General features: G+C 55.6%; 2 protein-coding genes across 2 annotated transcripts; both read right to left on the bottom strand.

Moving 5' to 3' along the window:
- Positions 1–25,676, bottom strand: LOC117092811 (bone morphogenetic protein 8B-like). Its single transcript, XM_033226992.1, has 5 exons — positions 24,970–25,676; positions 11,092–11,281; positions 10,523–10,671; positions 971–1,165; positions 1–139 (listed from the first exon to the last, which is right to left on the bottom strand). The coding sequence occupies exons 1-5, from the start codon at positions 25,301–25,303 to the stop codon at positions 33–35; spliced, it is 975 nt and encodes a 324-aa protein (XP_033082883.1). The 5' UTR covers positions 25,304–25,676; the 3' UTR covers positions 1–32.
- On the bottom strand, positions 5,374–9,574 carry OXCT2 (3-oxoacid CoA-transferase 2). Its single transcript, XM_033226989.1, is given in 2 exon segments — positions 5,374–6,567; positions 6,570–9,574. Coding segments are annotated over 2 exon segments (1,551 nt in total). The 5' UTR covers positions 7,120–9,574; the 3' UTR covers positions 5,374–5,566.
- Positions 25,677–27,600: the final 1,924 nt, after the last annotated feature.

Genomic DNA, 27,600 nt, shown 5'->3' with positions numbered 1-27,600 from the left:
TCACTTCTGATCTACAGGTGGCGATTGTCATTTCAAAAACAAGGAGAGTCAGCAATTACCAGCCAGCCAAGGTCCTGGAAGCTGACGTAGAGCTCGTGCCGGCGGCAGACCTGCCGCCCGTGGGAGCCGCGGACGTCATCTGCAGGGACAGAAGGGCAAGGTCTTTTCTGGGGTTCCTGCTCTGTGCAGCTACTACGGGGTACCAGGGTGGGGGGTGCCCTGATGAGCACATTTGTCAAATGAATGACAGGAAACCATTTGGTCTCATAAAGCCCATCCCTGGAACTCTGCTTGTACCGTGACCCAGCTGAAGAGCCTGTCATGGCTCCCGATGGCTAGAGTGACACTGTGCTCAGCACTCCCCTGTCCTTCAGCCTGGGAGCGTCTCGACGCGCCAGTAAACAGCCCAGCAGGACCCTCGGCCATCCTGTGCCGCTTCCTCTCTAGAGACCCCTGTGACTCCAGCCCACCCTCTCCTGCCACACCCGTTCCTCAGGTTCAAGTGGCTCATGACGAGGCCAGTCAAAGGCCGACTCCCAGGGAAGGAGGCCACAGGGTCGGGTCAGGCCTGTCCCTGATCCTGAAGGGCTTGGCCCAGTTGGGGAGAAAACTTCACATAAGCAGCCGAGGATGGTGCGGGGTGTCCAGGCACAACCGCGAGTCACGAGGGGCTGCGGCGGCTCCCAGGGAAGGGGCAGCTGATTCCGATGGAGGCTCCTGGGAAAGACCTGGAGGAGCCAGGGGGAGAGAGGGGGCCTTCTGGGTGGCAGGGACAGGCAGGACAGGCCTCTGGAGTGCCGGTCGCCAGGGTGCATCAGGGCAAAAGATGGGGTCAGGAAAGGTGGCTGGAGAGGGGCCGTCAGCTTGAACCGACCTGAGCCTGAGGGCTCTGGGCCACCACTTGGTTCTCACCCTGCCTCTCTCCACTGGAAGCCCACAGGGCCTCGGCCCCACCCCGCCCGGCCCTCACCAAAGATCCCTGGGAGTCGGTTGGCCTGCGGCAGCTCGTTGGTTTTCTTTGGCTGCCTCCTTCTCAGTGGCCTCACTGCACGAGGGGTGCGGATGGGACTCGGACTGGCCCTGAAGAAAGTAACCACGAAAGGCTGTCGGGAGCGCGGGGCCCGTTGACCTAGCAGGCCGGCCAGGCCGGGATCCACACTGTGCCCTGCGACAGAAAGGAGAGAGGGGTCACTTGCGGGCAGTGGCCCTGCAGCAGACACAGCAGGGATCTCTCTGCCAGGGCCTGGGCAGGTCCAGGAGCGTGAAGGCTGAGGACCCGAGGGTCCCTGCTGAGCCTCAGTTTCCACATCTGAAGCCTGGAGTCCTTGGTCCAGCCCCAGCCAGTCCACATCTCCTGGGGGCAGATCTGGAGGAGGTGGGAGGGGGGCCTCAGTGAGCTGCAGGTGGTGGTATTAGTGACAGCTGTGACACAGACACTTGTGAAGCGTTTTACAAGTTTGAAGATTTTTCCCATGGATCACCTCATTGGGTCCTTACAGTAAGCCTGCAGCTCCTTCTTCACAGGAGACCCAGAGTCCTACTGCCAGTGACTTCGAGAACCAGCGCTCCCACCTCGGTCCAAGGACCCCGAGGCCTGTGTTGTCTTCCATCCTGCACTTTCTGGGGTGTGAATGTTGAACTTACGACTGAGACAGCTCGTGGTAGTATCTGCCAGATTTAGCGAGTGCTTTTCTGCTGGGCACAGCCCAAGAGCAGGGCATTAACTGTCTCCCTGATGCCTACAAGGGAGACGCCAGGCAGAGCAGAGACATTGGAATCAAGTCCCAGAGCCCAGGTTTCAGCCTGCGGCAGTCTCATTCCAGAGTCCAAGTTCTTATGCACGAGCTGGGTTTATGGACAGAAAAGAAAGAAAGAAAAGGCTGAAGCAGAGATCTGACTTGGGCCTCAGCCCCAGGAGCAGTGAAGCCTGTAAACAGGGGATTGTCCTCCACAGCCGCTTCCAGACAGGATGCCACTAAACACATGATAACTAACCCTGGAGACACCAAGCCTCACCAATAAAACTGTGCATCCTCCTATACTTGTTTGGATTTCAATAACCTTTCTATTGTAAAAGCAGTTAACCATGATAAAATTTTGAGAAAAAAATCCCATTTTAAAGCCCTTCCAACTCGCATACATTTCCGTTTTTCTGGGCTACCCCGTCAGTCTAGGCTTTACGCAGTTGTCAGCCCAGCAGAGGCGCCCTCATTGTTTTGTTTCAGCGCTCAAGCAGCCAGGTTTGGCGGCTGGCACCTGGAGTCCCAGCGCTCTGGGAAGCTAAGGCTGGAGGACGGCTTCAGCGCAGGACTTCAGATAACAGGTTATTACCTGCTTTTCACGATAAAGACGGAGTGCAATGGAGCCTCCTCACTCTGCGCATGGGTGAAATTTCCTGATACTGAATTGCAGAAGCATGATTACCAGCTCACTTTCATGTCTCTCTAAACAGTGCCAGTTGTTCAGTTTACATGAGAGCACATTTCACCTCCACGTTATAAGCATAGATGTACACATGTATGTACACTCATGCATATGTTTGTATAAACACACAGATGCACATACTCTTAGAAATTATACATACAGATGTATTTATTCCTACGTAGTTCTTCAGTACACCCTACAGGTCAGGGACACTGCCCTGCCCCACCCTCAGTCCCATTCAAAGGTCAGCCTTTAAGCAGCTGTGCCTCAGTCCCGGTGTCCACTGGCCAGTTGACTGAACAACCAGTGAATCCAGAGACCAACCTTTGACCTGTGACGTCATCTGCCACAAACAGGAGCGTGGACAAGAGCTGCTAAGACAGGGAGGCTGTGAGCTGCAGGCACTGACAGCAAGGAGGCCCAGAGAGAAGCCACTGGGCAGAGCTTGGTTCACGGTGAGTCAAGGTTATGGGGAAGCAGCAGAAATACAAGGACCAGAGCCGGGGTGCAGAGGAAAAGGCAAGACAGGTCACAATGAGGAGAGAACAGAGCAGCCTGTGTGGGGTGGTGACGGTCACCAACCTGGGCACTGGAGTGGCACTCTATGGACTGGCTGACACATGGGGACGACCGGGGGCCCAGGGCAGCCCTCCAGGCTGCATGTGCAGCTCTGTCCTGCGATTCCCTGGGGAGCCCTGGCAGCGCTGGGGCCAGAGGGGCCATCAGTCCTGCATGCTTTGCTCACTATTTGCTTCTGTGCAGCTGTGTTCAAGGGTCTTACGGGGTCTCCCAGACACAGGATAGAATGTTGCATTAGATCAGTTACACCACAGACCCTCATAGCGCCTCTCTGAGCCAGGCCTGACTTGGGTGCTGGGAACCCCTCTGTAGGCCTCACAGGCCAGGTGAGCCTGACTGGGGACCCTTGGAAGCAGATAATTCCAGTTCCCATTTTACAGAAGCAGAAACTAAGGCCCAGAGAGAGTAGCAACTGTACAGGGTCCCAGAGCAAGGTGGGTCAGAGCCAGGATTGTCATATATTTTCCAGCAAACCGCAGGGCACAGCTGGGTATGGCTGGGCGAGATGGGGGTGGTGAAGGGGACTAACAGCTGGTCTCAGTTCAGAGCCCTGCATCTGGGAGGCCTGGAGAAGCTCCCCCACCCCCAGCCCTCTCCTTCCAGAGCTCAGAGCCTCCTTCTCCATCAGCTCTGCTTCTTTCCCACCCATTCTTGGGCAGGACTCCCTGGCCCCAGCTGGCTGCAGGGAAGGCCAGGCAGTCCAGGTAGGGGGCTCTCAGGCTGCCCAGCTGTGGGCAGAGCCCTTCTAGAAAGGCAGAGGTGGAGGCCCAGAGGGTCACTTGTCTGCTTCTAGATACCTCGGCCTTTTCCACATTGCTACTGGGAAACTCCTGACACCCAGGGCAAATCAGGTGCCCCTCGCCAGGAGCCCCAAAAGGCACCCCACTGCCCACTAGATGACATTTCATTTCAAGCCCCCACCCTGGCTGTAGTCCCTGGCCCCTTTCCCACACCCCCAGGCTGTTCCCTCCATGAGTGCCAACTCTCCCTGCCCCGCTCTCCTTCCCAGGATCTGGCCTTTCCTGCAGGGCGGGGCTCCAATGGGCCCCTTGGAAAGTCTGTCCTTGACCAGCGAGAACTTACTGCTCTGACCACATGCCCCCATTGGCCTGGGAACCCCCAGAGCTACACTTACGCCGTGCATGCACCATGCCAGGCTTGGTTGTCAACAGCAAGCACCCACGCATACACACACACACAATCGTTTCTTAATTTTAGTTTTTGAGACTATAGATTCAGGAGGAAATGCCTCACAGCCTCTTGGGTTACAACGGTTCATCACACAAGCGGCCAGTTTGGGCCTCCATCCCAGAGAGGAAGGCCTAAATGTCTGGTCTGGATGACGCAGGAACAATTCAAATGAAGTTGAGAAAACTCATCTAGTCCCTTGGTTAGGGTTCTAGAACTCCTCCTGTCCTAGGCTGTAGCCTTTGGCCACACACGGAGGAAGCTTCCTGGTGGATTTCAGCACCCACAGCCTCTCCCCTCTCAGTCTCTCCCATCACCCAGTCCCTTCCCTTGGAGACGGTCCTGCTTCCTTCTAGGGACATCTAGAAGCTTGACATCTGATAGGTCCCAGGAGGAGAGATGTGGGAGGAGGAGGGGAGGCTTCATGGAAACAAATTTTAACAACAAAGGCCCCAGAATAAATATCAGCGAAATTCTGTCTAAAAAAGAAAAAAAAAATACAGTAAGCTAAGGTTAATTGGTCCAACTCAGTTGGCTCATGTCTGTAATCCCAGCACTTTGGGAGGCTGAGGCAGGTGGATCGCTTGAGCTCAGGAGTTCGAGACCAGCCTGGGCAACATGGTGAAACTCCATTTCTACAAAATAAATAAAATAAATAAATAAATAAATAAACAAACAAACAAAATAATCAGGCATTGTGATGTGTGCCTGTAGTCCCAGTTACTCAGGAGGCTGAGTTGGGAGGATTGCTTGAGCCCAGGAGGCAGACATTGCAGTGAGATCACACCACTGCACTCCAGCTTGAGAGCCGGATCCCGTCTCAAAAAAAAAAAAAAAAAAGAAAAGAAAAGAAAAAAAAAAAAAAAAAAGAAAAGAAAAAAAACAAGCTTGTGAAGACAGCATGTCTTCCAATCACAAACTCACATCTTTGCTCGCCTATTTCTCATTGCAGTAGTAAAATGGCTCTTTAGGTGTACTCTGGGTGGAGTGATTTTCTCCCTAGTCAGTTTTCGTCTCCATTTCATGGTTCTAGTACGAGGCAGGCGCTTGAATGAAATCCTGCTGTGAATGCGCTGGCGCTGTGCACGCTCTGTGTAAACATCACAGAGCAAAGCGGACACCCATTCCTCACCACTGCAGAACTGCGCCTTGCAGTGCTCGAGGAACACAGTGAGGAGCTGATCTGTTTTCCTGTTGTTTTTAATTAAAGTCGCAGCTCTCTAGAGGAGCACAGTCCACCTAGGGAGGAAAGTCGGAGGCCAGCAGCAAACGCCTCCAAGCGCTGGGTAAATGCATTCCTGCGGTAACCGACGTCCCCTGAGGAACCTAGTGGGATCCCCTGAGGAGCGCACCCCCCCGCCAGATCCGGGTCCCATCAGAGTGCCACCTGCTGCATGGGCCTTAGGTTCGGGCACACAGCAAAGGCACACCCCGTGCTCTTTCTGACGTCGTCCACGGTCAGGCCCTCCCAGAGCTCCATCAGCGTCAACCCTCTCTTCCTGTGCACGCCAAACACGGCCTTCTCGGTGATGATGCGGTCCACGCACTGCTTCCCGGTCAGTGGCATGGTGCATTTCTCCATGATCTTAGGGGTGTTGTCCTTTGTGCAGTGCTCCATGGTGACCACCACTCTGGTCTTCGGACTGGACACCAAGTCCATGGCACCGCCCATGCCTTTCACCTTCTTGCCAGGGATCATCCAGTTCGCCAGGTCGCCGTATCTGGAAACCTGCATGGCTCCGAGCATGGTTAGGTGGAGGTGTCCCCCTCGGATCATGGCGAAGGAGTCGTCGCTGGCGAAGAAGCAGCCCCCGGGAAGCACCGTGACCGTCTGTTTGCCTGCATTGATGAGGTCGGCATCCACTTCATCTTCCGTGGGAAACGGGCCCAGGCCCAGGATCCCGTTCTCACTGTGAAGATGCACGGTCATGCTGGGGCTGATGAAGTTGCTGGCCAGCAGGGGGATGCCTATGCCCAGATTGGCGTACATGCCGTCCTCAAATTCCAGAGCTGCGCGTCTGATGATGCGCGTCCTGGCGTCCTCTTTGTTTTCGGCGTCTCTATCTTCCTCTTTCCGAATCGTCAAGCGTTCAATTCGTTTCTCATATTTCTGCCCCTCTATCACACGATCTACATAAATGTTTGGAACGTGGATGTCTTCTGGGGGGAAAGTCCCCACGTCCACGATCTCTTCCACCTCCACCGCCGTGACGTCTGCAGCTTTGCACATGGGCACGTTGAAATTGCGGGCGCTCCCCCTGAAGACCACGTTTCCTGCCCGGTCGGCCTTCCACCCTTTCACCAGGGCGAAGTCCGCCCGGATGGCGCGCTCCAAAAGGAAGTGGTCACCTTGGAACTCCCTCACCTCTCGGGGTGGCTCATGATCGCCAGGTGGCCGTCCGGGGTGTAGCGGATGGGGGCGCCCCCTTCCTGGACCAAGGTCCCGTAGCCCGTGGGGGTGTAGAAGGCGGGCACCCCGGCGCCCCCGGCGCGGATGCGCTCGGCCAGGGTGCCCTGGGGCGTGAGCTCCAGCTCCAGCTCTCCTGCCAGGTACTGGCTCTCGCACAGCGTGTTCTCGCCCACGTAGGAACAGACGATGCGGCGCACCTGCCTGGAGGCCATCAGGAGGCCCAGGCCGAAGTCCTCCACGCCCACGTTGCTGCTGACCACCTGCAAGTCCTTCACGCCGGTCCTGAGCAGCGCGGCGATCAGGTTCTCGGGGATCCCGCAGAGCCCGAAGCCCCCGACCATGATGGTCGCCCCGTCAGAGATGTCCTTCACCATCTCCACCGGGTCCGTGTAGAACTTGGCGCGGGGCCGGGGGCTGGTGGCAAAGCGGCGGGCGCAGCCCTGGGACAGCGCGAGCCCTGAGCCGCGGGCGGGAACCCCGCGCCCGAGAGCCGACGCCAGGAGCCGCAGCGCCGCCATGGTCGGCCCGGGTCAGAGGCCAGGACAGGCCGTGTGCGCCCCGCGTGCGCCCCGGGGCCGCACGTCACAGAGCAGGGAGGGCGCCCGCGCCCTGACGCACTCCCGCCCAGCAGGTCTCCCCGGCCAGGCGCAGGCTCTAGGCCAGGCCCGCGACCCACCACAGGGAGGGGGCCGCTCCCCCGCTCCGCCCTGGGCTGGAGCCCCCCGTGTCAGTCCTCCGTGTCCAGCGCACAGGCCCCGGGCGCAGGACAGAGTTGAGGTCAGGCTCCGCGTGGAGGGCACCGGCCAGATCCCCTCCTGCCCCAGTGGAGCCTCAGGCACAAACTCCAACCGCCCCGCCCAAGCTTCCCCCGCTCATTAGAGACACCAAATATTTAATGAGCAGGCGCTGCTGGGTGAGATCGTCGGTCATGACAACCCTCACTGGGCATCACTCTGTGCCAAGCACCCTCCCTTAATCCTGTGACAACACGGAGAGTGAGTGCCCCCCCAATACAGCCCCCCAGAGCTCAGGTTCACCCCTCACTGTGTCAGTGGGGACACTATCCCTCACCTTCATCAGGAAGGGTCGCCGCTCTGAAGAGTCTCCAGCCTTGTCCTCTGCACCCCCTTGCCCTCTCCACCTCCCCCGCTCCAGCTCCCTGCTCCAACTTGTGCAGAATTTTGCAGTTTTCTTCCCTCTGCACAGAATCACTCCATCACCACAGCAGTGTGCAGGCCTCTCCTCACCTGTAAAGGACCTGCCTTGTCCGGGGTTCTCTCCAGCCCCAGCCCATGCCTCTGCTCCCCTTCCCCAGCAAAGGTTCTGGAAAGAGCTGTCTCCTGCCTCCACTGCCTGTCTCCCTCCACCTCCCCAGTCAGACCCACACTCCATGGAGATTTGGGCCATCAACAACCTCTGCGATGGCAAAACCCTCGGTCACTTCTCTGTTCTTGCCTTCAGTGCCCACAGCTGGACACAAATGACAAACCCTTGCTTCTGGAAACACTTGACTCTGGCATCTTGGTCACCTCATCCTCCAGGTGTCCTGCTCCCTCCCTGGCTGGTCTCTGTGGGCTCGCTGTGGCCCCTCCTTGTGAGGTCTCTGGATGTTGGAGGTCCCAGCGCTCTGGGCCAGGCCCTCTTTCTTCTCCATCACTACCTCCTTCCCTAGATGATCTGGTCCCACCCCACGCTTTAAATCCACTTACATGCCAGCACTTCCCTCGCCTGGGTCTTCACGCTCACCTGTCCCTGGAATGGCATTTCCATGAGGACCAGTGATCTCAGTAACATCCCAGGGGGCTCAGAAATATTCCAGCCAAAAAAGAACCCTTGGCCACACACCTCAAATGTGCCCTTCATCTATCTTTCCCCAAAAAGAAAAATCTATTGAAAAAAATCCACTGGTTCCATCCACACATCATTCAGGCTTCCTCCCGTTCCCTCACCTCCTCACCAGCTATAAGCATGTCCTGACACTGAACTCGACTCATCTTTCTCCATCTCCACTGCTACCAACAGGCCGCTCACAGCGCCCACCTGCACCACTGTGGGGCTCCCATGAGTCTCTCTGACTTCACTCTTGTCCCTCTCAGTCTGCTCTCCCCACTGAAGTCAGGGGGCTCCTTATTTTATGCATATATTCAGTAAAGTTTTAATTTTACAACAGTTGATAGTTACATAAAAATTTGCAAAGATAGTATAGAGGCTGAGGGGGGAGGATCGCCGGAGCCCAGGGGTTGGAGGTTACCGTGAGCTGCGATTGCGCCACTGCACTCCACCCTGAGCAACAGAGCAAAACCCTGTCTCAAAGAAAAAAAAACCACACAAGGAGTTCCCATATACCTGGACCCAGTTTCCCCTGGGAAATGTTAGTATTTTACACTAGTAGGGTACCTTTCTCATAACTAATGGACCAGTACTGATATCTTATTATTAAGTAAACACCATGATTGATCTGGATTTCCTAACTTTCCCCTAATGCCCTTTTGCTGGTCCAGGATTCCACCCAGGACCCCACATGCACCGAGCTGGTCATCTTAGGTGCCTCTGGGCTCCTCCAATTTCCCAACCTTCCCTTTTTTTTGATGAGTTTGGCGGTTTTGAGAAGTGTTTGCCAGGTATTCTGCAGAAAGCCTTTCTCTTTGGGTTTGATGGTCTTCTTGTGGTTGGACTGGGGTTTCGGGTTCACAGCGGGGGGGGGGGGCTCTGAAGCTCAGTGGTCTGCTCCTTCCCTTACACCCAGTGCACATGCTAGCCCGGTGCCGGTCACTGCAGTGGGCCTTCCTCACCTGGCTGAGGCGCTGCACGTCAGGTCCCCTACACCCTGTCCACACCGCACTTTCGGGAAGCAAGTCATTGTGCGGCCCACGCAAGGGGTGGGGAGCTCTGCTGCACCCTGAGAGGGGGGCATCTCAGAGGGTTCTCTTTTAAAACCTGAATCAGATCCTGTCGTCCACCACTGCTATTAAATAAAATAAATGGGCTGGGCGCGGTGGCTCAAGCCTGTAATCCCAGCACTTTGGGAGGCCGAGACGGGTGGATCACGAGGTCAGGAGATCGAGACCATCCTGGCTAACACGGGGAAACCCCGTCTCTACTAAAAAATCCAAAAAAAAAAAAACTAGCTGGGCGAGGTGGCGGGCGCCTGTAGTCCCAGCTACTCCGGAGGCTGAGGCAGGAGAATGGCGTAAACCCGGGAGGCGGAGCTTGCAGTGAGCTGAGATCCGGCCACTGCACTCCAGCCCGGGCGACAGAGCCAGACTCCGTCTCAAAAAAAATAAAATAAAATAAAATAAAATAAAATAAAATAAAATAAAATAAAATAATGATGCTAAGAACCCCACCACCTGGCCCTGGTTTACCCTGACTCAGAATGGCCCCTGGGACCCCCGCCCTCACCGCTGCTCCATGGTGCCCCCTTGCCAGGCCTCAAACACGCCCATCTCGTGCCCACTTTGGCCTTTGTATTCCTACTGCCTGGCATAAAAGAGGCTCTCTCCAATTTCACCTGTGGAATGAACAAGGGCATGAATCCCTGTCTTGTAGAAGAGAAGACAGGGTCTGGAAAGGTAAGTCCCAGCCAAGGTCACTGAGGCAGGGCACTGCTGAGCTGGGTTTCAAACCCAGCCTCCTGGCCTCAGTGTCTGAGGGCACAACCACTTCCCCTCCTTTCCTTCCCAGGACAGAAACTCCCAAGGTGGAGGCTGCTCCGTGGGAAGAACCGCCGGCTTCCTGGGAAGCAGAGGGAGAGGAGAGAGCACCCCCACTGGGCCAGACCTTGTGCCTTGGACCTCAGTGACCCTCGCAGCGGGCACAGCTGGTGAGGCTGGGAACCCAGGGCCACAGGAAGCTGCTACTGCTGCCTGTGCTGGCACAGAGAAGCCCCAGGGGCTGCTCCCACAGAGCCCCCAGCCTCACCGTCCTCAGTCTCCACATAGAGGCGGAGTCCCAGGTCCTTGTGACGCTTTCGCAACCAGCGGCCACTGGCTGCTGTGACGTCCAGCACCAGCCAGCCCTCGTCCCCGGCTTGGAGCGTCTGAAGATCCAAAAACAACAAGTCAGACTCCCTGTGGACACGAAAGAACAATTAACCGGAGGCCGGCACAGCTGCCTCTGTGACTCCAGGACCCGCTGGGGGCCGTCACCGGGGCATGTCCTACCTGACTCTGCCTGTGCCCCTTCTGAGCCTCATCTCACCGCCTCAGCCCACAGAGGTGTACACATGAGGAAACGGAGGCTCAGTGGTTCAATGACCCGTTCAAGTCCCCAGAGCCAGGATGGCAGGGCAGGGACTTGAAGGCAGGACTGTCACTGGGGCTCTTCCCGCAGTGCAGGGGGCTCGGGCCAAGCATCTTTCCCGTCTTTGAGGGTCTCTTTCGGGTCCTCTGGGAAGTGTTCCACCAACCCCCACTCCCTGCTGGGCTGCCTTGACCATGAGACTGTGAGGCGGGCAGGGGCAGGGGGCACCTGGGCCAAGGGGAAGGCACCTGTTGGACTGCTCCTGGACCACCTGGAACATGCTGACGTGGAGGGTCCTGTTGAGCAGGTGGATGCTGGGCACCTTGTAAATCCGGAACTCCGCAGCTGTGACCGCCTCCCCATCCGGGATCTGGGTCAGGTCAAAGCGGAACTCCTTCCAATGGGGCTCCTGATGGCCCAAGGCATGATCTCGCTCCACTAGAAGACAAAGCAGAGCTGGGCTGGCACTCGGAATGGCTCGGACTTTGGAGTGGGCAGAGCGGGTGTGAGCCAGCGCCCCCAGCCACCCACCACTCAAGGTGGAGGGGACCCAGGGAGGCCTGGTGGGGCCAGTTTCCTTTTGTGCAAACGTTTGTTCCAGGCTTGGTCCCAGGGAGCAGACAGGGCTGAGAGGCCCTGCAGCCAGGCTCAGCCTGAGCCCTGCACCTGGCTGGTGCTCAACAGACCCCAGGCTCCAAACTCCAAACTCCCATTGTGCCCCTTCTCGGTCTGGCTGGTCCTGTGACCCGGAGATGAGACAGAGGAGGGAGCCTCCTCTGGGAGCTTCCAGGCTAAAGGGAAGATGGACATTGGACCCAAGGCAGAAAAGGGCCCCGGCCCTGCAGGGAAGCCTGGTAGACAGGGACATAACTGACATCACCGACAGCATCTCAGGGGACACAAGCCATCCAGAGCCTGCCCACTGCCTGGATGGGAGGTGCGGCAGGGCAGGGCTCAGGGCTGACAGCTGAGCTGGGCTGAGGCATGAGTGCAAATCTGTCATGGGTCAGGGAGACGGGCCCTGCAGGGGCAGGCCAGCCAGGACAGAGGGCCAGAGCAGAGGGGCCTGAGGGCAGGGCAGGGAAAGCAAGCACCAGGAAACAGCAGAGGGCAGGAGACCGACGTTTCCTTTCTGGAACAAGGTGGAGGAGGAAGGAGGGAAACGTGGAAAGGAACAAGAAAAACCAGGGCAGGAGTGACAACTCCCGGAGAGGCCAGTCAGGTGCTAGGGAAGTCGGAGGGTCTCACTGGGCGGTGGGATCTGAGCAGGTGGCATCTGAACTGGCTTTGAAGGGTGGGATGGGATCTTGGTAGCTGGAGAAGGTGGCGGGGAGGGTGCTCTAGGGAGAGGGGACCTCACATGCGCAGGGGTGGAGGCGCCCACAGGTCAGCAATGTTGGGGACAGCACATGAGCTCTGCTGCGGCCTGCCTGCTGAGGGTGCCAATCCCGGGCCAGGAGCCTGGCCTGCGCTTCTGGCCAGTGGGGAGCACAGGGGACGGGGGCAGCAGGGGGGCGGCATGAGGGGAGGGGAATTAGAAGACATGGTGGAGGCGAGGGTAGAGGCCAGGCTGGAGGTGAGATGGGCAGCAGGGCCCCGTGGCGGGGGCTGGCCTGATAGTCAAACAAATGCCACAGTTGCGGAATAAAGCCCACATTTCCCCAGGTGTCTGGAAATGCCCAGGACGCTATATTTAGGGAAGTCTCACTTTAGCCTCCTGTCCCTTTCAAACTCTAGAAATCTGTGTTTCCGGAAAGCAGGGGTGGGAGCCGCCCAGTGCCTTCCCCAAAACCCAACACTGAGATTTCAATGATATGTTAGTCTTTTAAAAAATGTTCTCTGGTTACTGGGCTCAGTGACCACAGTCAGGTTTGTAAAAGCACCAGGCTGTGCGAGCCGAGGCGGATGTGGGGAGCACTTCCTGTCCTCACAGTGGGGACCTGGTCCAGCCATGGGCAGGAAAACAGCTGTGCAGGGCAGGGGACGGGGCCAGACGTGTGTGGGCAGGAGGAGGTGGCCGCTTATCCCAGCCCAGGGCGGAGAAGGAATGAACGTGCCTTGTTCCACAGAACCCGAGGGTGTCTTTTGAAGTCTTACTTTTTGGTCAGAAATAAGACTTTGAATTATGTTTTTCTAAATAAATGTATTCTTTCACTCATCTAATCAGTTCATCATGTTTAATTTAGAAATAAATTTATCCATTTCTTACTGTGTGTACAACACTGTTCTGGGCACTGAAAATACAACAAGGAACAAGATGGACACTGTCACACAATGTGTCCATGGACACACACATGGAGTTTATGGCCTAATGGAAGACATGAAATATAAACAAAAAGCAAGTAAAATATGGGATGTCGTTTCTTGGTTCTACTGTAAATGCTGTGAAGGAAACAGAAAAGGTTATGGGCTCACGAGTAATGGGTGCTTTTCACAGGGCTCCTATGGCCTTGGAGAAGGAAAAAGATTAAGATCAGACACAAGCATTCTCTCAGGCGATGCTGATAGGAATGCTGTGTAGAGAAGGAATTTCGCAACACCTAGCCAAATTACATATGAATTTACCCTTTGACACAAGAATTCCAAAGACATATTGACAAAAATATGAAAAGACATTTGCAGAGAGCAATTCGTTGGTCACAAGAAACAGACCAAGCTATCCCTGGTTCCACAGGCACCTCTAAATGTTTATTTCCTACAAAATCATAAAAGCTGCCCCAAATGGTCTAACGCTGAACCGGCTTCTGTCTGGGGAAGCAGCAAATGAATCTGCTTTCTAAACCACCTAAACCACCTTAATGTGACTCCTGGGAAAATAAACAATCATGAATCGCCAACCTGTGCTGATAGAACCCTCAGCTTCCTCCTCCAGCCTCGGATAAAGCAAACTTCAGAAGCAACCCCACGCTTCCAGGAAAGGTCCCTGTGGGCAGCAGGTGGCTTCCACTGGCGACATCTGGGGCCCTGTGCTTGCCAGTCCAGGCTAGGCCTCCAGACGCCAAACTCTGCGACCCTCAGCCCAACATCAACAATAACTCTGGCTATTTTTGTGCTCTGGGCAATTTAGTCTCACCCAGACAACCTAAATCTGTCTTATTTCTGACCAAAAAAATGGGACTTCAAAAGACACCCTCATCCTCCAGCTCAGAACAGAATCTTGTGGCCTGTGACCGGTCCCACCTCCCCTCAGACCCTCCCCAGCCCCGAAGGGCCCACAGGAAGAGTGTCCCAGGGCCCTCCCTGCGCTGGCCCTGCCATCTGTCCCTTGGGCCTCTTGTGCCTTCTTCCTGCAGACGCCTCCCCGAGAGTCCCTCTTGGAAGCTGCTCTCCCCAGGCGGCCCCGTCCCTCCCAGTCTGGCTGAGAAGCCTCCCAGTCCTCAGACCCCAGGCAGGTCAGGCTTTCAGCCTCTCCTGGCCCCCATGCCAGGGCTTGCTGTCTCTGGTTCAGCTGTTCCTCTGGACAGCGAGCCCTTGAAGGGCTGGGATGGAGCCACGTGGGTGGACATGGGAGGCTTGCATGTTGGCTCATCGGCCGCTGTGTTCCAGGGCCCCAGAGCGGGGGTGCCCCGGCCCCTTCTTCCCAAGGGCCTCTTGTCCCCATGACAGTGGCTCAGTGTCCGGCACTCAGAGCCCCTTGGGCTGGGTATCACTGCCAGTCTGGGTGTGGCTACCATGTCCCCGTGTGACTCTGTCAGAAGCCACCGACATTCTCATTGCTGTGGACATGCGTCCTCTCCCGGCCTGGCCCCTGAGGGTGGACAGCGGCTCCCCCAGAGCCCAGGGCACATGGGATGGGCCTGCCTGGCTGGTCCCACAGGCAGCAAAAGCGGGGGTTGGGAGGGGCCACTTCAGACCCAAAACAAGGCTTGGGCCCCACAGCCTCTGCAGGCCAAGGGAGGGTGGGACTCATGACCTATTGGTTCTGCGTCCTAAAGGGGCTTCTCCCACCCAGAAATCTCAGTACCCCCTCCAGGCAGGCCCAGGCCTCCATGCTGAGGTATTTCCAGCCGGGTCTCATCACTGGCTTGCTTCAAGGGCTGTTTCCATAAATGGTGCTGCTCTCATAATTACCAGTCCAGGCCTCAGACAGCTCTGGACCCCAAATTAAAAGGGAACACCCACACATACCACCACATCAAGCCCGCCAAGGCCAAGAATAGATCCCAGGAGATGTGAGCAAGAAAGATGCAATTCCTCCAGCGAAATCCCAGGAAAGAACTGAACTGTGGGAATTTTCCAGAAAGAAGTGGTCACGGTGACACATCCTCTCTTGCCTGTGGGAAAGAGGTTCCGGGAGGAGGGGGGCTGGGTGCACCTCCCCACCCTGTGCCTCACCCCGGAAGAGCCCCCATCAGCAGGCAGGGGATGGGCACATTCTTTGGTCAGAGCTGGAAAGGCCTTCAGGCAACCCTGCAGAGATGGGGAAACTGAGGCCAAGGAGGGGCAGAGGGTTTCCAGGATTAGATTAGAGGCCCGTGTCAGATTAGAGGCCCGTGACTGGATGTTCACACTTGGGGCCAGTGTGAAATGAGTGGCCCTGGAGTTCAATGGGACATATTGGGATGGGGGTCACCCGTCAACAAGGCCCTCCTGTCAACAGACACCTGAGAATGCTCGTGAAGCCACCTTCCTCCAGGCGGGGCCCTGCGGGGTCTTGGGGTCCCAGGGGAGGGTCCAGGGAGCTGTGGCACCCATTGTCGGCCCCCACACAGACAGGGAGGGCCGTCCCCACTCTGTCCCACCTGACCAGGCCCAGGCTCCTCCCCGCTCTTAACACACCCTGCCTCTTGCTGAGTTCCTCTTTCCCTCAATTTCCTGCCACTCAAGGGCTGGGTGCACCATGGTGCGGGGGTGCTGGGAAGAGTCAGACTTGGTCCCTATCCTCAGGTTGTTCAGGGGATGCTGGGAAGTAGGAGAAAGGGGGCTAGGAGTGCCCCTGCATCACACAGACAGAAAGCAACTGGAATCCTAAGAGAAGTGCACGCAATGCAGGACAAGTGCTCTGGTGACGGTCGTAGTCACGTACAGGGCTTTGGAAGAAGGAGGCAGAGAAAACTTTCCTTGAAAACATGTTCAAGAGGGGTGGAAGAACTCTGAGGAAGAGAAGTGAAGAGTCACCTAGGGAAAGGCTGACAGGCAGGAGATGCTGTTCCAGGTCGCACTTTTTAAGCACTGACCTGTGTGTCAGGCACCATGCTGGGCACATGTGGTACCTCCTTTCTGTTCATGCTAACCTGACTGTGTTAGTTATCTGCTGCTAGGTAACTCATTATGCAAATGTAGCAGTTTAAAACAACAAACACATATTGTTGCACATTGTTCTCAGGGCCAATAATCCAGGAACTTAGCTGGGTAGGACTGGATCAGGGTCTCTCATGAGGTCACAGTCAAGCTGTCAGCTAGGGCTGCCGTCTCTGAAGACTTAGCTGGGGCTGATCGATGCACTTCTAAGCTCTGTCTTTAGCTGCTCACCATGTGGCCCTCTCCATAGGGCTGCTCACCTCATGACCTCCCCCAGAATAAGGCATCTGAGAGATGGAAGCCACAGTCTTTTATAGACTAATCCTGGCAGGGACCTATCACTAGGGTCATATTCTATTGGTCACACAGACCAGCACTGGCACATGTCGGAGGGGACACAGAACTCTGCACATACCAGGAGGCGGGACCGTTGAGGGCCATGGTGAAGGCGGCACCATGACAACCCTGTAGAGGACATTATTCATCCCAGGTTATAGATGAGAGCACTAAAGATCCCGGAAGTTAACTGATTTGCACAAGGCCGCAACTGGAGGCATCCAAGGTGGGATTCGGGTCTAAGTCTGTCTGGACTCCAAAGTCTACATTCGTTTCTCCTCATCCACAGCCTCTCCAAGCTGCAGCTATGTCAAGGGAACACCAAGTGGTGCAGTTGACTAGAACGCTGAACTCGGAATGCCAGGCTGGGGAAACCTGAATTCCATTCTGGCTTGAAGGGACACACAGAAGCTCCTGAGCAGGAAAAGCCATGATGGGATTTTCACTTCAGGAACTGGCATTTCAAGAACATGCAAGAGGCCAGGCGCAGTGGCTCACGCCTGTCATCTCAGCACTTTAGGAGGCCGGGGTGGGTGGATGACTTGAACCCAGGAGCTAAAGACCAGCCTGGGCAATATCATGAGACCTCGTCTCTATAAAAAAAAAATGCTTAAAAATTAGCTGGGCATGGTGGTGGGCACCTGTACTCCCCAGCTACTTGGGAGGCTGAGGTGGGAGGATCATTTGAGCCTGAGAGGTTGAGGCTGCAGCAAGCTGTGATCGTGCCACTGCACTCCAGCCTGGGTGACACAGCAAGACCCCATCTCCAGCCAGGAGCCATGCCTCCTCTCCTTTGGCCTTGTTTGTCTCCCAGAAAATGAGAGAAGGATCTTGTCGGTCTTCTGCACTGTTGAGCCCTCACACCCATGTTTGCCAAGTGGGTGAATGGACATTTCTCCCATTTGGGGATCATTTATATTGAGTAGTCTTTGAGCCTCTCTTTCTCAGTAAATGAGCAGACTTTGGGTTGGGCTGGGGCTGTGCTTTTATTAGCCCCCAAGATAAACAGGAAGGAGAACAGCACACAGTAGGTTTGCAGCAGTGCTTGCTAAGGAGTGTTCATAGACTGCTCTTAAAGCCCTGAACGAGTCAACTTTCTCCATACCTGGGTCTTGCCGCCGTCAACTGCCCCAGAACCCTGACGTGTGCAGGGTCCAGGACTGTTCAGAAGGAACGGCTGCTGCTCAAGATAGAGCCAGCGGTTAAAGGAAATTACCAACTTTTGCTTCTGGTCTTACCACTAACCAGCTGGCCTTGGGCTAAAAACAAATAAAGCTGATATTTATTGAGCACTGACCAGCCACTCTTTTCATAATTTTACACAGATTAACTCATTTCATACTCCTAATCATCCAATGAGGTAGCTCTCCCATTTTACAGATGAGGAAACTGAGGCTCAGAACACTAAATAAATTAGACTATAATCGTAGAAACTGTATCTTAGGTTAAGCTCTCTGGGCAACAGAGTCAGAAAATTTACTGGGAAAACTGGAAAGGTTACTGCTTTTTGTAGTGAATAAAGGCAGCAAGTTTCGGAAACAACCAAAACAAAGGCCTCAGACAACTGCGACCGCACGGGGAGCTCTGGGGCTGGTGGCCCTTCAGAGCTGCCTCTCCTTAAGGCAAGGGGGCTGGGCACCGATACTGCCATAGACCAGCTGTTGGATGTGAGGTGTCCCCAGGGATGGTGTCTAACCTCGGGCAGCTTCTTAGGGCCCAGTTAGTCAATACCTAGAGAAGGGCCAGGCATGGTGGCTCACACCTGTAATCCCAGCACTTTGGGAGGTCGAGGCTGGTGGATCACCTGAGGTCAGGAGTTCGAGACCAGCCTGACCAACTTGGTGAAACCCCATCTCTACTAAAAATACAAAATTAGCCGGGTGTGGTGACGGGTGAAATTCCATCTCAAAAAACAAACAAACAAACAAAACCTAGAGAAGGACTCACCTGTGAGCTGTCAGCAGCCAGCACTCCAGGCAGCTGGGTCATGAGCGACTCAATGCTGAAGAGAAGCTCTGGGAAGCCCCCCACAGCACCCACTACAAGGAGGCCTAGGTGGAATGGGGATTTCACCCAGGCAGCCTGGGTCAGATCATGGAGCTATGCTTTTTACTACTCTGCTCTAGGTCCCTAAGTAAATGACTGGGGGTTGGGGCATAATCCCACAGGCCCTTCCCTCATAATACCCTCAGCCACTTATTGAGCAGTGCCAGACACTTGCTAAGTTTTGTTTTTGGTTTTATTTTATTTTATGTATATATTTATTTATCTTTTGAGATGGAGTTTCGCTCCTGTTGCTGAGGCTGGAGTGTAATGGTGTGATCTCGGCTCACTGCAACCTCTACCTCCCGGATTCAAGTGATTCTCCTGCCTCAGCCTCCCAAGTAGCTGGGATTACAGGTGCCCGCCACCACACCCAGCTAATTTTTGTATTTTTAGTAGAGACGAGGTTTCACCATGTTGGCCAGGCTGGTCTTGAACTCCTGACTTCAGGTTATCTGCCCCTCCTCGGCCTCCCAAAGTGCTGGGATTACAGGTGTGAGCGACTGTGCCTGGCCAGACACTTGCTAAGTTTTTATGTGCTATAACCTATTTAATCATTGTATTATGATATAGGCATTATTATTATTATTTAGACAGAGTCTCGATCTCCCAGGCAACCTCCATCTCCCGGGTTCCAGCAATTCTCTCCCCTCAGCCACCCGAATAGCTGGGACTACAGGTCCGCGCTACCATGCCTGGCTAATTTTTTCTGTATTTTTAGTAGAGACAAGGTTTCACCATGTTGGCCAGGCTGATCTCGAACTCCTGACCCCAAGTGATCCACCTGCCAAGGCCTCCCAAAGTGGTTGGATTACAGGTGCACGCCACCACACCTGGCCAGATATAGGCACTATTATCGTAGTTTTAAAGATGAGGAAACTGAGATGTTGAGACTTTAAATGACCTGTTCAACAGCTCATAGCTCTCAAGCAGTAGACTCAGAATTGAAAGCCAGTGAGCCCCACTCCAGGGTCACTAACCACCACTCTGCTGCCCCACCTCCAGGGCCTACCCTCCTACAGCTGTGATCTACCTTTCATATCTGCTCCTGTGGGTCTGTGCATCCAGGACCCAGGGCCAGTCACTTATACTCTTTGAGACTCAGCTTCCTCCTCTGTGAATGAAGGCAATCGTAATCATTTACTCCAGGGGTGAGAAAACACTGCAGAAATGGGTAGGACTAGTCACTAGGGATCCAAAGCATGCACCGTTCTGGTGGCCAGACAGAACTTTGGGGAAAAGGGACCCAACTTAAACTCTTGGACGGGCAAATACCTTTGGACATACAGTCACCCTAATATTTGACTTTTAAGATGGATAAAAGATTTATTGTTAAATTGAAAAACAACAAAGTTGCAAAACAGTGAGCATTTATGTCCCATGCAGTTAAAAAAAGAAAGAAAAGAAAACGCTGGGCATGATGGTTCACGCCTATAATCCCAGCACTTCGGGAGGCAGGGGCAGGAGGATCAGTTGTTTGAGACAAGCCTGGGCAATATAGTGAGATCCCATCTCTATAAAAGATTTAAAGCAATTAGTTGGACATAGTGGTGCACACCTGTAGTTCTAGCCATTCAGGAGGCTGAGGTGAGAACATTGCTTAAGCCCAGGAGTTCGCAGTTGCAGTGAGCTATGATCACGCCACTGCATTCCAGCCTGGGTGACAGAGACCCTGTCTCTGAAAATAATAATAATATACAAATGTTAATATTTGTATTGATAAAATATCAGGGCTGGTTGGGGGTAGGGAGTGCTGCATTAAAGGATTAAAACACTGATATTCTCTGAGGTACAGGGAGGATTACTTGGGGCTTTCATATCATATGTTTCTGAATATATGGTCTGAGCTTTCTATAAGGAAATTCTATAATTAATTTATATGATTTGAGTGTTCTAAAAGGAACATGCAGTAGTTCTATAAATCCCAAAACAAACATATTTTTTAAGCAGTAGTCTCAGTTTACATCACAGGTTCCCATTCAACACAGTCCATTTCAGCAGCACACACTGCATTTAATGGTGGGCCAGGGCCTGGGCTGTGTGGAGAGGCAGCTGCTATTGTGGAGAAGAGCAGAGGATGCGGAGGCAGGGAGGCAGCCTGCTGTGTGGCCTTGGGAAAACCATGAACCTGCTCTGAGCCTCTCTCTCTTCTCTTTCAAACACAGATGTGACGGCAATCGTGAGATACCAATGAAGGAATAGACGTGGAGGCTCTGGGCACATGGGCATCACTGGGTATCATCTCACACCAACCCAGAACAGCCCCATAAGATGAGTATCTCCATTTTACAGAGGAGGAAACTGAGGCTTGGGGAGGTTGACTGGAAAGCCCAGATCACACTGAGATCAGGTGTCGGTGTCAGGATGCAAATTCCGTGTATGTGGGTCTCAGGTCAGAAACCCCCAATCTAGCCTTGTCTGTCTCGCCATCGTTCAGCCCCTCCTGTTTCCAGATGGGGCGTGTGTGTCACCCCACAATTACCTTTAGGGCTCATATATGCATTATGTGTCTCTCGCACTAGAGAGTCATCTCCCTGAGGGCAGGGACTTTACTTTTTTCTTTTTCTTTTTTTTTTTTTTTTGAGACGGGAGTCTCGCTCTCACCCAGGCTGGAGTACAGTGGCACGGTCTCGGCTCACTGCAAGCTCCGCCTCGCGGGTTCACGCCATTCTCCTGCCTCAGCCTCCCGAGTAGCTGGGACTACAGGCGCCCACCACCACGCCCGGCTAATTTTTTGTATTTTTAGTAGAGACGGGGTTTCACCGTGTTAGCCAGGATTGTCTCAATCTCCTGACCTCGTGATCCGCCCGTCTCAGCCTCCCAAAGTGCTGGGATTACAGGCGTGAGCCACCACACCCGGCCGGGACTTCACTTTTTTCATTGTTGTATCTCCAGCAACTAGAACTGTGCCTGATCCGTGGTAGATGCTACAGAACTATTTGCTGAATGAATGAATGGGAAAATGAAAGAGGTCCCTAGGAAAGAACCAAAGGAAGTGGCCCTGGGGCCCACGGAGATGGTGCCACCCTTCCAGGTCACATGGCTGGCAAGGGCAGAGCAGGACCCGGGCCAGGTCCTGAATTCCCACTCAGTCCTACTTCTCCCAAATCCAGACGGCTCTGTTCATCAACACCCCGGTCCATGGCCACTGGAGACCACAGGAGCAAAGCTGTCTGGTTCAGGAAGGGGTCAGGACCAAAGTGAAGCTGCCTGCATTCTGATCCTGGTTGGACTTCTGCCTGCTAGTCCTGCATATGCATAGAACATAAATTTATGTTCTATGTTCAGTTTCTCAGTCTGGAACATGAGCACCTGCCTCTCCGCTGACATGGGTGGAGAAGGATTCAGAAGGAGTGTGCGGAAGTGGTCCTTCCTGCCATCCTTCCTCCTTCAGGAGGGGCCGGGCCGGCCTGAGGCACTGGGGCCAAGGCATGGCGGTGTTGTGAGAAGGCGCCTCTGCCAGAGAGCCACAGGGTCAGGGATGGGAGGCACCTTGCTTTTCTGATGCCATCACCATAGAATGGACGAGAAAGCAGAGGCTCAGGGAAGGAAAGGGCGGTGGCTCAGGATATGCAGGAGTTAATGGCGGGCCCAGGCAGCACAAGAACCTGGGTCCTGCCTCCCAGTTCAGGACTCTCCCCTCCCTGAGCAGAGAGACCAGGGACAGAATCCAATTGCTCCATCACTGTCCTGCCCAAGAGAGCCCAGGTCTACAGGCTGATATGGATGACAGGCCAGGCGGGGCCCCAGCTCTGACCCCAGCCCTGGCCTCCCAGTGCAGGCTCTGAACATCAAGATGCAGGCTTGCCTTCCTGAAGCACCTGCTCTGCACAGAGACCTGAGCCATGGCGGGAGGCCTGTGAGAGTCCCGCCCCCTGGGTCCTACAGGCTGCCATCAACAGCTGGGCCCTAGGGGCACCAGGCCTGCCTATGCAGGAGCCAGATGAGGCTGATAGAAGAGGTGGAGCTGGCAGGAGCAGGTGTGGGAGCCTGGGTGTGGGCGGTGACACCACTGTGACCCTGCTATTAGATCTCGTGGTGGCCTGTGCCTCTGCCCGCATGCCTGTAATCTCAGCTACTCGGGAGGCTGAGGCAGGAGAAGGGCCACCGACCTCCAGGGGCCTCCAAACATGGAGAGAGCATCCTGGTATGTGTCTAATCTGCGCCCCACCCCCACCCCGCCCCACGGTCTCAGTAATTACCAGTTAAAGCTACTGTAACTGAGAGAGTTCTACTAGTGCAGTTAGCAGAGCAGAATAAAGAAGCCCTTCTGACAGCTGGCCACGCCCACCTGCAGCCTGGGCTTCCACTAACAACGATCTGCTTGTTAATCCCGCAGCGCTGGAAGCCCCGGGTCTGCACGAAATGCCCAGAGCTTGGGTGGGAAGAAGCTGGGATTTGGAATTCACAGCCATGGATGTCCCCCTGGATGTGCTGTGTGGCCCTGGGCTGGCCACTTAACCTCTCTGAGCCCATGAAACAGGGCTGGCAAAAGAGTCTCACATGAATTAAAGGAGGAATGGTAAGGCTGTGGAAGTTCACATGCTACTTTTCATTCTAAAAACAGGCACAAACATTTTTTGGTTGGCTTTTAGAATCCATTTCTAGGTTTTACATGTGTACAAGACATGTGGAGATGTTCCTGTCACCTCCAAACTAGGCCACAGCTGGGAGGGCCTGGGGCCAACACTGCCCAGGTCCAGGTTCGCCCTCTGAGGGGGATGGCACAGGCTTTCTATTCCTGCCCCTCTACCAGCCAATCACACAACAACCCTGAGGACAGATCACCAGGCACCTCATTTTACAAGGAGCAACCAAGGCTGAGAAGGTGAGGAACTTCCCTAAGGTCACACAGAGGGGTAGACCCTGCCCAATCCCCAGCAACAGCCCCACCAGGCTGTGCATGTCTTGACCCAGGGGATGCCAGGGGAGGTAGGATGTGGGCTGGGTGGTGACTCATTCTGATGGGCGGCTCCCCCGGGGACATTCTTGGATGACTCCATCCACAACTCTTCTTGGTCCTGAGCCCAGTGTCAGCCTGTCCTGATGACAGAGGCCCAGTCCCAGCTTCACGATGGTCTCCTCTATCCCACATCCCCACCCTGTCCTCTAACTAGGAAGGCAGCATCCAGATCCCACCAGCTGGAGTCCTGTGCCTGGCACTGGGCGCTCACCAATGGTGAACGGCTGTCTCCTGCTACTCACCTCCACCACCAGCTCTTGGGTTGTGGGGAGCAGAGGCTTGGCCATGCCCTCTTCTGCCCTAGTGTAGGAAGCAAATGGCTGATGGCCCCACAAAACCTGCTGCAGCTCAGTCCCCTGTGTTCTTCAGCCCAGACTCCTCAGAAAGCTCTCTGCACCCTGAAAGCCTGACCTGACAACAGAAAGGTCATCTCATTGAGCACCGGATGGACAGTCAGGCTTCCTGGCTGTCCTGGCTCAGCGGCTTAGAGGCTGCACTGTCCTAGGCATGGCGCTGCCTCTCTGAGCCTCACTGTCCTCATCTGGGAGATGGGGGTGAAGACCATGGCTGTTATCAGGGTTGTCATGAGGATGAAAAATTAATGATGCTGTCTGTGGAGGGAGGCTGGTGGCCGGGGCAGGTACCCTCTCCCTCCTCTCAGCCCCACAGCTCCTCTACTTTGGGCTGAGCTGTGGTCCTTGGCCCCCAGACCCTGGCCTGCCACTAGCCACAGACAGGAGGCAAAGCATATGGGGGGACCTGACCAACAGTAACTACACGACCATAGACCAAAGAGTTTAGTACTGGAAAAAAAATCTCTGAGATCTTAAGAAATAAATTGCTCCAGGGTTTAATAACAAGATATTTTCAGACAGGAAAAGCCAGGCTTTGCCTGGGAAAACAAAGTGGGTCCAGCTGCCCACTGGGCCATTCCACAGGTTCAGACACTCACCCTATACCAGATCACAACCGAGGTGTTGGGCCCAGGGTGACAAGCCCACAGTCCCTGCCCCACTGAACTGAGTCTGCTCCTTCCCCAGCCACTCCCCTGACAGCCGCACCCCACCCAGGTTCTGCACAGGGAAGAGCCTGCTGTGGACTCAGGGCACGCGAGTCAGCTCTGGTCACTCTGATGATGTGACCACAGGTTTCCACGCTGAACCTTGTCCCTCTCCTCAGTACTACCCTTATCACAATGACAGCATCCCGGCCTCCGTTTACTCACCTGTCTCCCCAGGACCAGGCTGTCTTCCTGGGGCAGCCCAGGTGGGCAAGGACATCACCTGATTCTTACTCCTGCGTGTGTTTGGGGCAGGGTGAAGGCAGCGCCTGGGAGTCCAGTTCCCCCCACCCTGCTCCTGACCACCCCGCAGCCCAGGGGGCCCCATGACCCTTAGACCTTCCCTATCCACGACGGTCCCACTCCCCTGTGGTTCGCGTCCACCGTCTGTGACACCCCGTTCGGCCAGGGCCTGGCGGATGCGCGCACTCTCCCCTGCAGCCAGTTTACTCCGAGGGTCCCCGCGCGGGCGGCCGCACTCACCCATGTTGACGAAGCTCATGACCAGGTCGGCGCGGCCCAGACGCCGCTCCGCGGGCCCGTCGTCCTTGTCGTCGTCGCCGGCCATGGCGTGGTACAGGTCCAGCATGAAGAGCGGCGCGGACGCGGGCAGCCGGGGAGCGGAGGGTGCCGCGCGGAGCCGGGGCCGCCCAGACAGCCCAAGCACCGACAGGATCTCGAGCTGCATGTCCCGGCGCTCGCTCGCGCCCAGACATCGCTGGGGACAACCAGGCGGGGGTCGCAGGCCGGGGCCGCCCCCGCCCATCGCGCACAGCGCCAGGCCCAGCAGCCAGAGCGGGCCGGGGAGCGCGGCCATGGCCGGCCGGGGACGCTCAGCGGGAGCGCATCAGCTCCGCGGCCGCCCCTGGGCCCGAGGACGCCCCGACGGCAAGGAGGCTGGGCTCAGCTGGCAGCGCGGCGGGGCGTGGGGGTCCGCGTCTGCGGCCTCAGCGCGGTCCCTGGAGGGTCCCCGGCGCGGCACCTGTCCTAGCTCCGGGACTAGAGGACTCGAACGCCACCGCCTCAAGGCCGGGGCTACTCTGAGGACTGGGACTGTCAGCCAATTCGTCTGTTGCCGCCGTCCCCACCAGTCCGGCTGTGGCCGCGGTCCGCGCAGCGAAGGGGCGAAGGGCGAGCTCCGGCAGCTGGGCGCGATTCCCGCGAGTCCCTGCCCTGGCTCAGCCGTCGGGGTCGCCCGCCTCCGCCCCTGGACTGACCAATGGGGGCGCGGGGGCGGGGCCTGGGCGTGGAGGCCACGCCCACGAGTGACCAGGGGAGGCGAGCGGTGTAGCGGGTGGGGCTACCTCGAGGTGCGACCTCGGCGTGCCGGGTGGGTGGGCCGCCCGGGCGAGGGGCCCACAGCCTGGACGTCAGCGTGGTCATGGCCATCGTGACTCCCGCCCCGGGCCTCGGCGCAGAGATCCTAGGGCCGCGGCGCCGTTCCGGTCCCGCCGGTGGTGCCACCTGGCCGCCCCGCCGTGTCGTGCGGGGGTCGCCACTGGGCTCGACAGGCAGCCACAGTCCGGTCTGGAGGACTGGGCGGTGCCAGCCCAGCCCCGAGGGCAGGGCATGTTCCTCTGCCCGCGGCAGCCTGCCGGGGTTCTGGCCACTGCGGCCCCTCGCCGCTTCCTGGCGCCTTCCTCGAGGCCCCTACATGTGCTGCTGCTGCAGGCGCCTCCTTCCCGGCACCTGCTCGGCTGCTCTTCCCCGCGCCCCCACCTGGTTCCCGAGTGCGCCCGGGCAGCGCCCCAGGCGGGCCGCCCCGCCAGCCCTCGCTCCGCGCCCTGCGCCCCATGCGCCCGCAGTACTGATCCAGCTTCGCGGGGGGACGCCCACCCGCATCCTGCCTTAACCCGGCCAGGAGCTCTGGGGCCCTTCCCGAGCACTCGGGAGTCACCTGTGCGCGTCTTCTCAGTCGCCACGGCCCCGGTGCAGGCCTGGTAGGAGAAGGATCCCCGCGGAAATGTCTCGACTAACTCAGACCCTTTCTGCACACCCCGCTCTTGCCTGGGCGTGCTCTCGCCTTACTTATTCCTGTGTGGTTCAGGCGTTGCGGAAGGGGAAGGCACCTAGACTGCACTGGGAAGGCCCCTGGAGTTGACTTGGAGCGCCAGGAAAGGTCAATGGAGGAAAGTGCTCCAAGCAGAGGGAAGAGCTTGTGCCAAGGCCCTGAGACCCTGGCCGGGGAGCCTAATAATGGCAGGTAACAGTTAGCACTTGCCACGCGCGAGGCATGTTCTGAGTGCGTGTTCCGTGTCATTTCTGTGATGCTCGCACATGGTCAGGGGGTACATACCATTGGAACCTCCTCTTTTAACAAATGAGGAAACTGAGGCACAGAGCGGTTAAGGGAATTAAGTTCACACAGCCGTGGAGCTGGGCTTGGGCAGGGAGCAGCTGCTCAGTGGAACCTGGAGAGCCCAGGGGACAAATGGCCGAGGCTGGAGGAGCTGGCAAAGGAGGGACAGCAAAGGTCCTCACAGGGGCTATTCGAGGACCCTAGGCACCAGTGATTATGGTGCCCCCCCATGTGGATTGGGGATTAAACCTCCAAGCAAGTGTATAATGCCCCCAAAAATCACATTTTGAAGTCATCACTTCAATAAAAATTTCTATATTAAATAAACTATTAATGTAAATAGTCATTTGCTGGCACCTTAAGCACATGCTTAGTCTGTCTTTTACCAAAGAAGTAAATTTCTGCAAGACCAGGTAAATAATACAATGAAATAAAATAAAAATTATTATTACACTATTCAGAGCACTAAAAGAACTGCTTTTTCCTGATTACAATGGTACCTTGCTTATTGTAGAAACTTTTGAAAATATAGAAAAGTAAAAAGATTCCCCCCAACAAATTTTAAAACCACCCAAATCCCTGTTTCCAGAGATAACCACTGGTAATATTTGATGTATCTTTTTCTTACGCATATGTGTATATTTTTAATACAAAAAACAGGATCTTACTTGCTTTATTCTCTTCACATTATATTGCAATATTTCACTATGCCATTAATGATTGCACTTTTTTTTTTTACTGGCTTCATGGTATTTTTCCATCATATTGCTATCATAATTTATTTAATCAAGCTTATGTTACAGGATAATATCTTT

This window comes from Trachypithecus francoisi, unplaced genomic scaffold (genome assembly GCF_009764315.1).
Source record: "Trachypithecus francoisi isolate TF-2019V2 unplaced genomic scaffold, Tfra_2.0 Lachesis_group12, whole genome shotgun sequence".
NCBI classification, from domain to species: domain Eukaryota; kingdom Metazoa; phylum Chordata; class Mammalia; order Primates; family Cercopithecidae; genus Trachypithecus; species Trachypithecus francoisi.
This window is presented reverse-complemented; position numbering and strand designations above follow the sequence as displayed.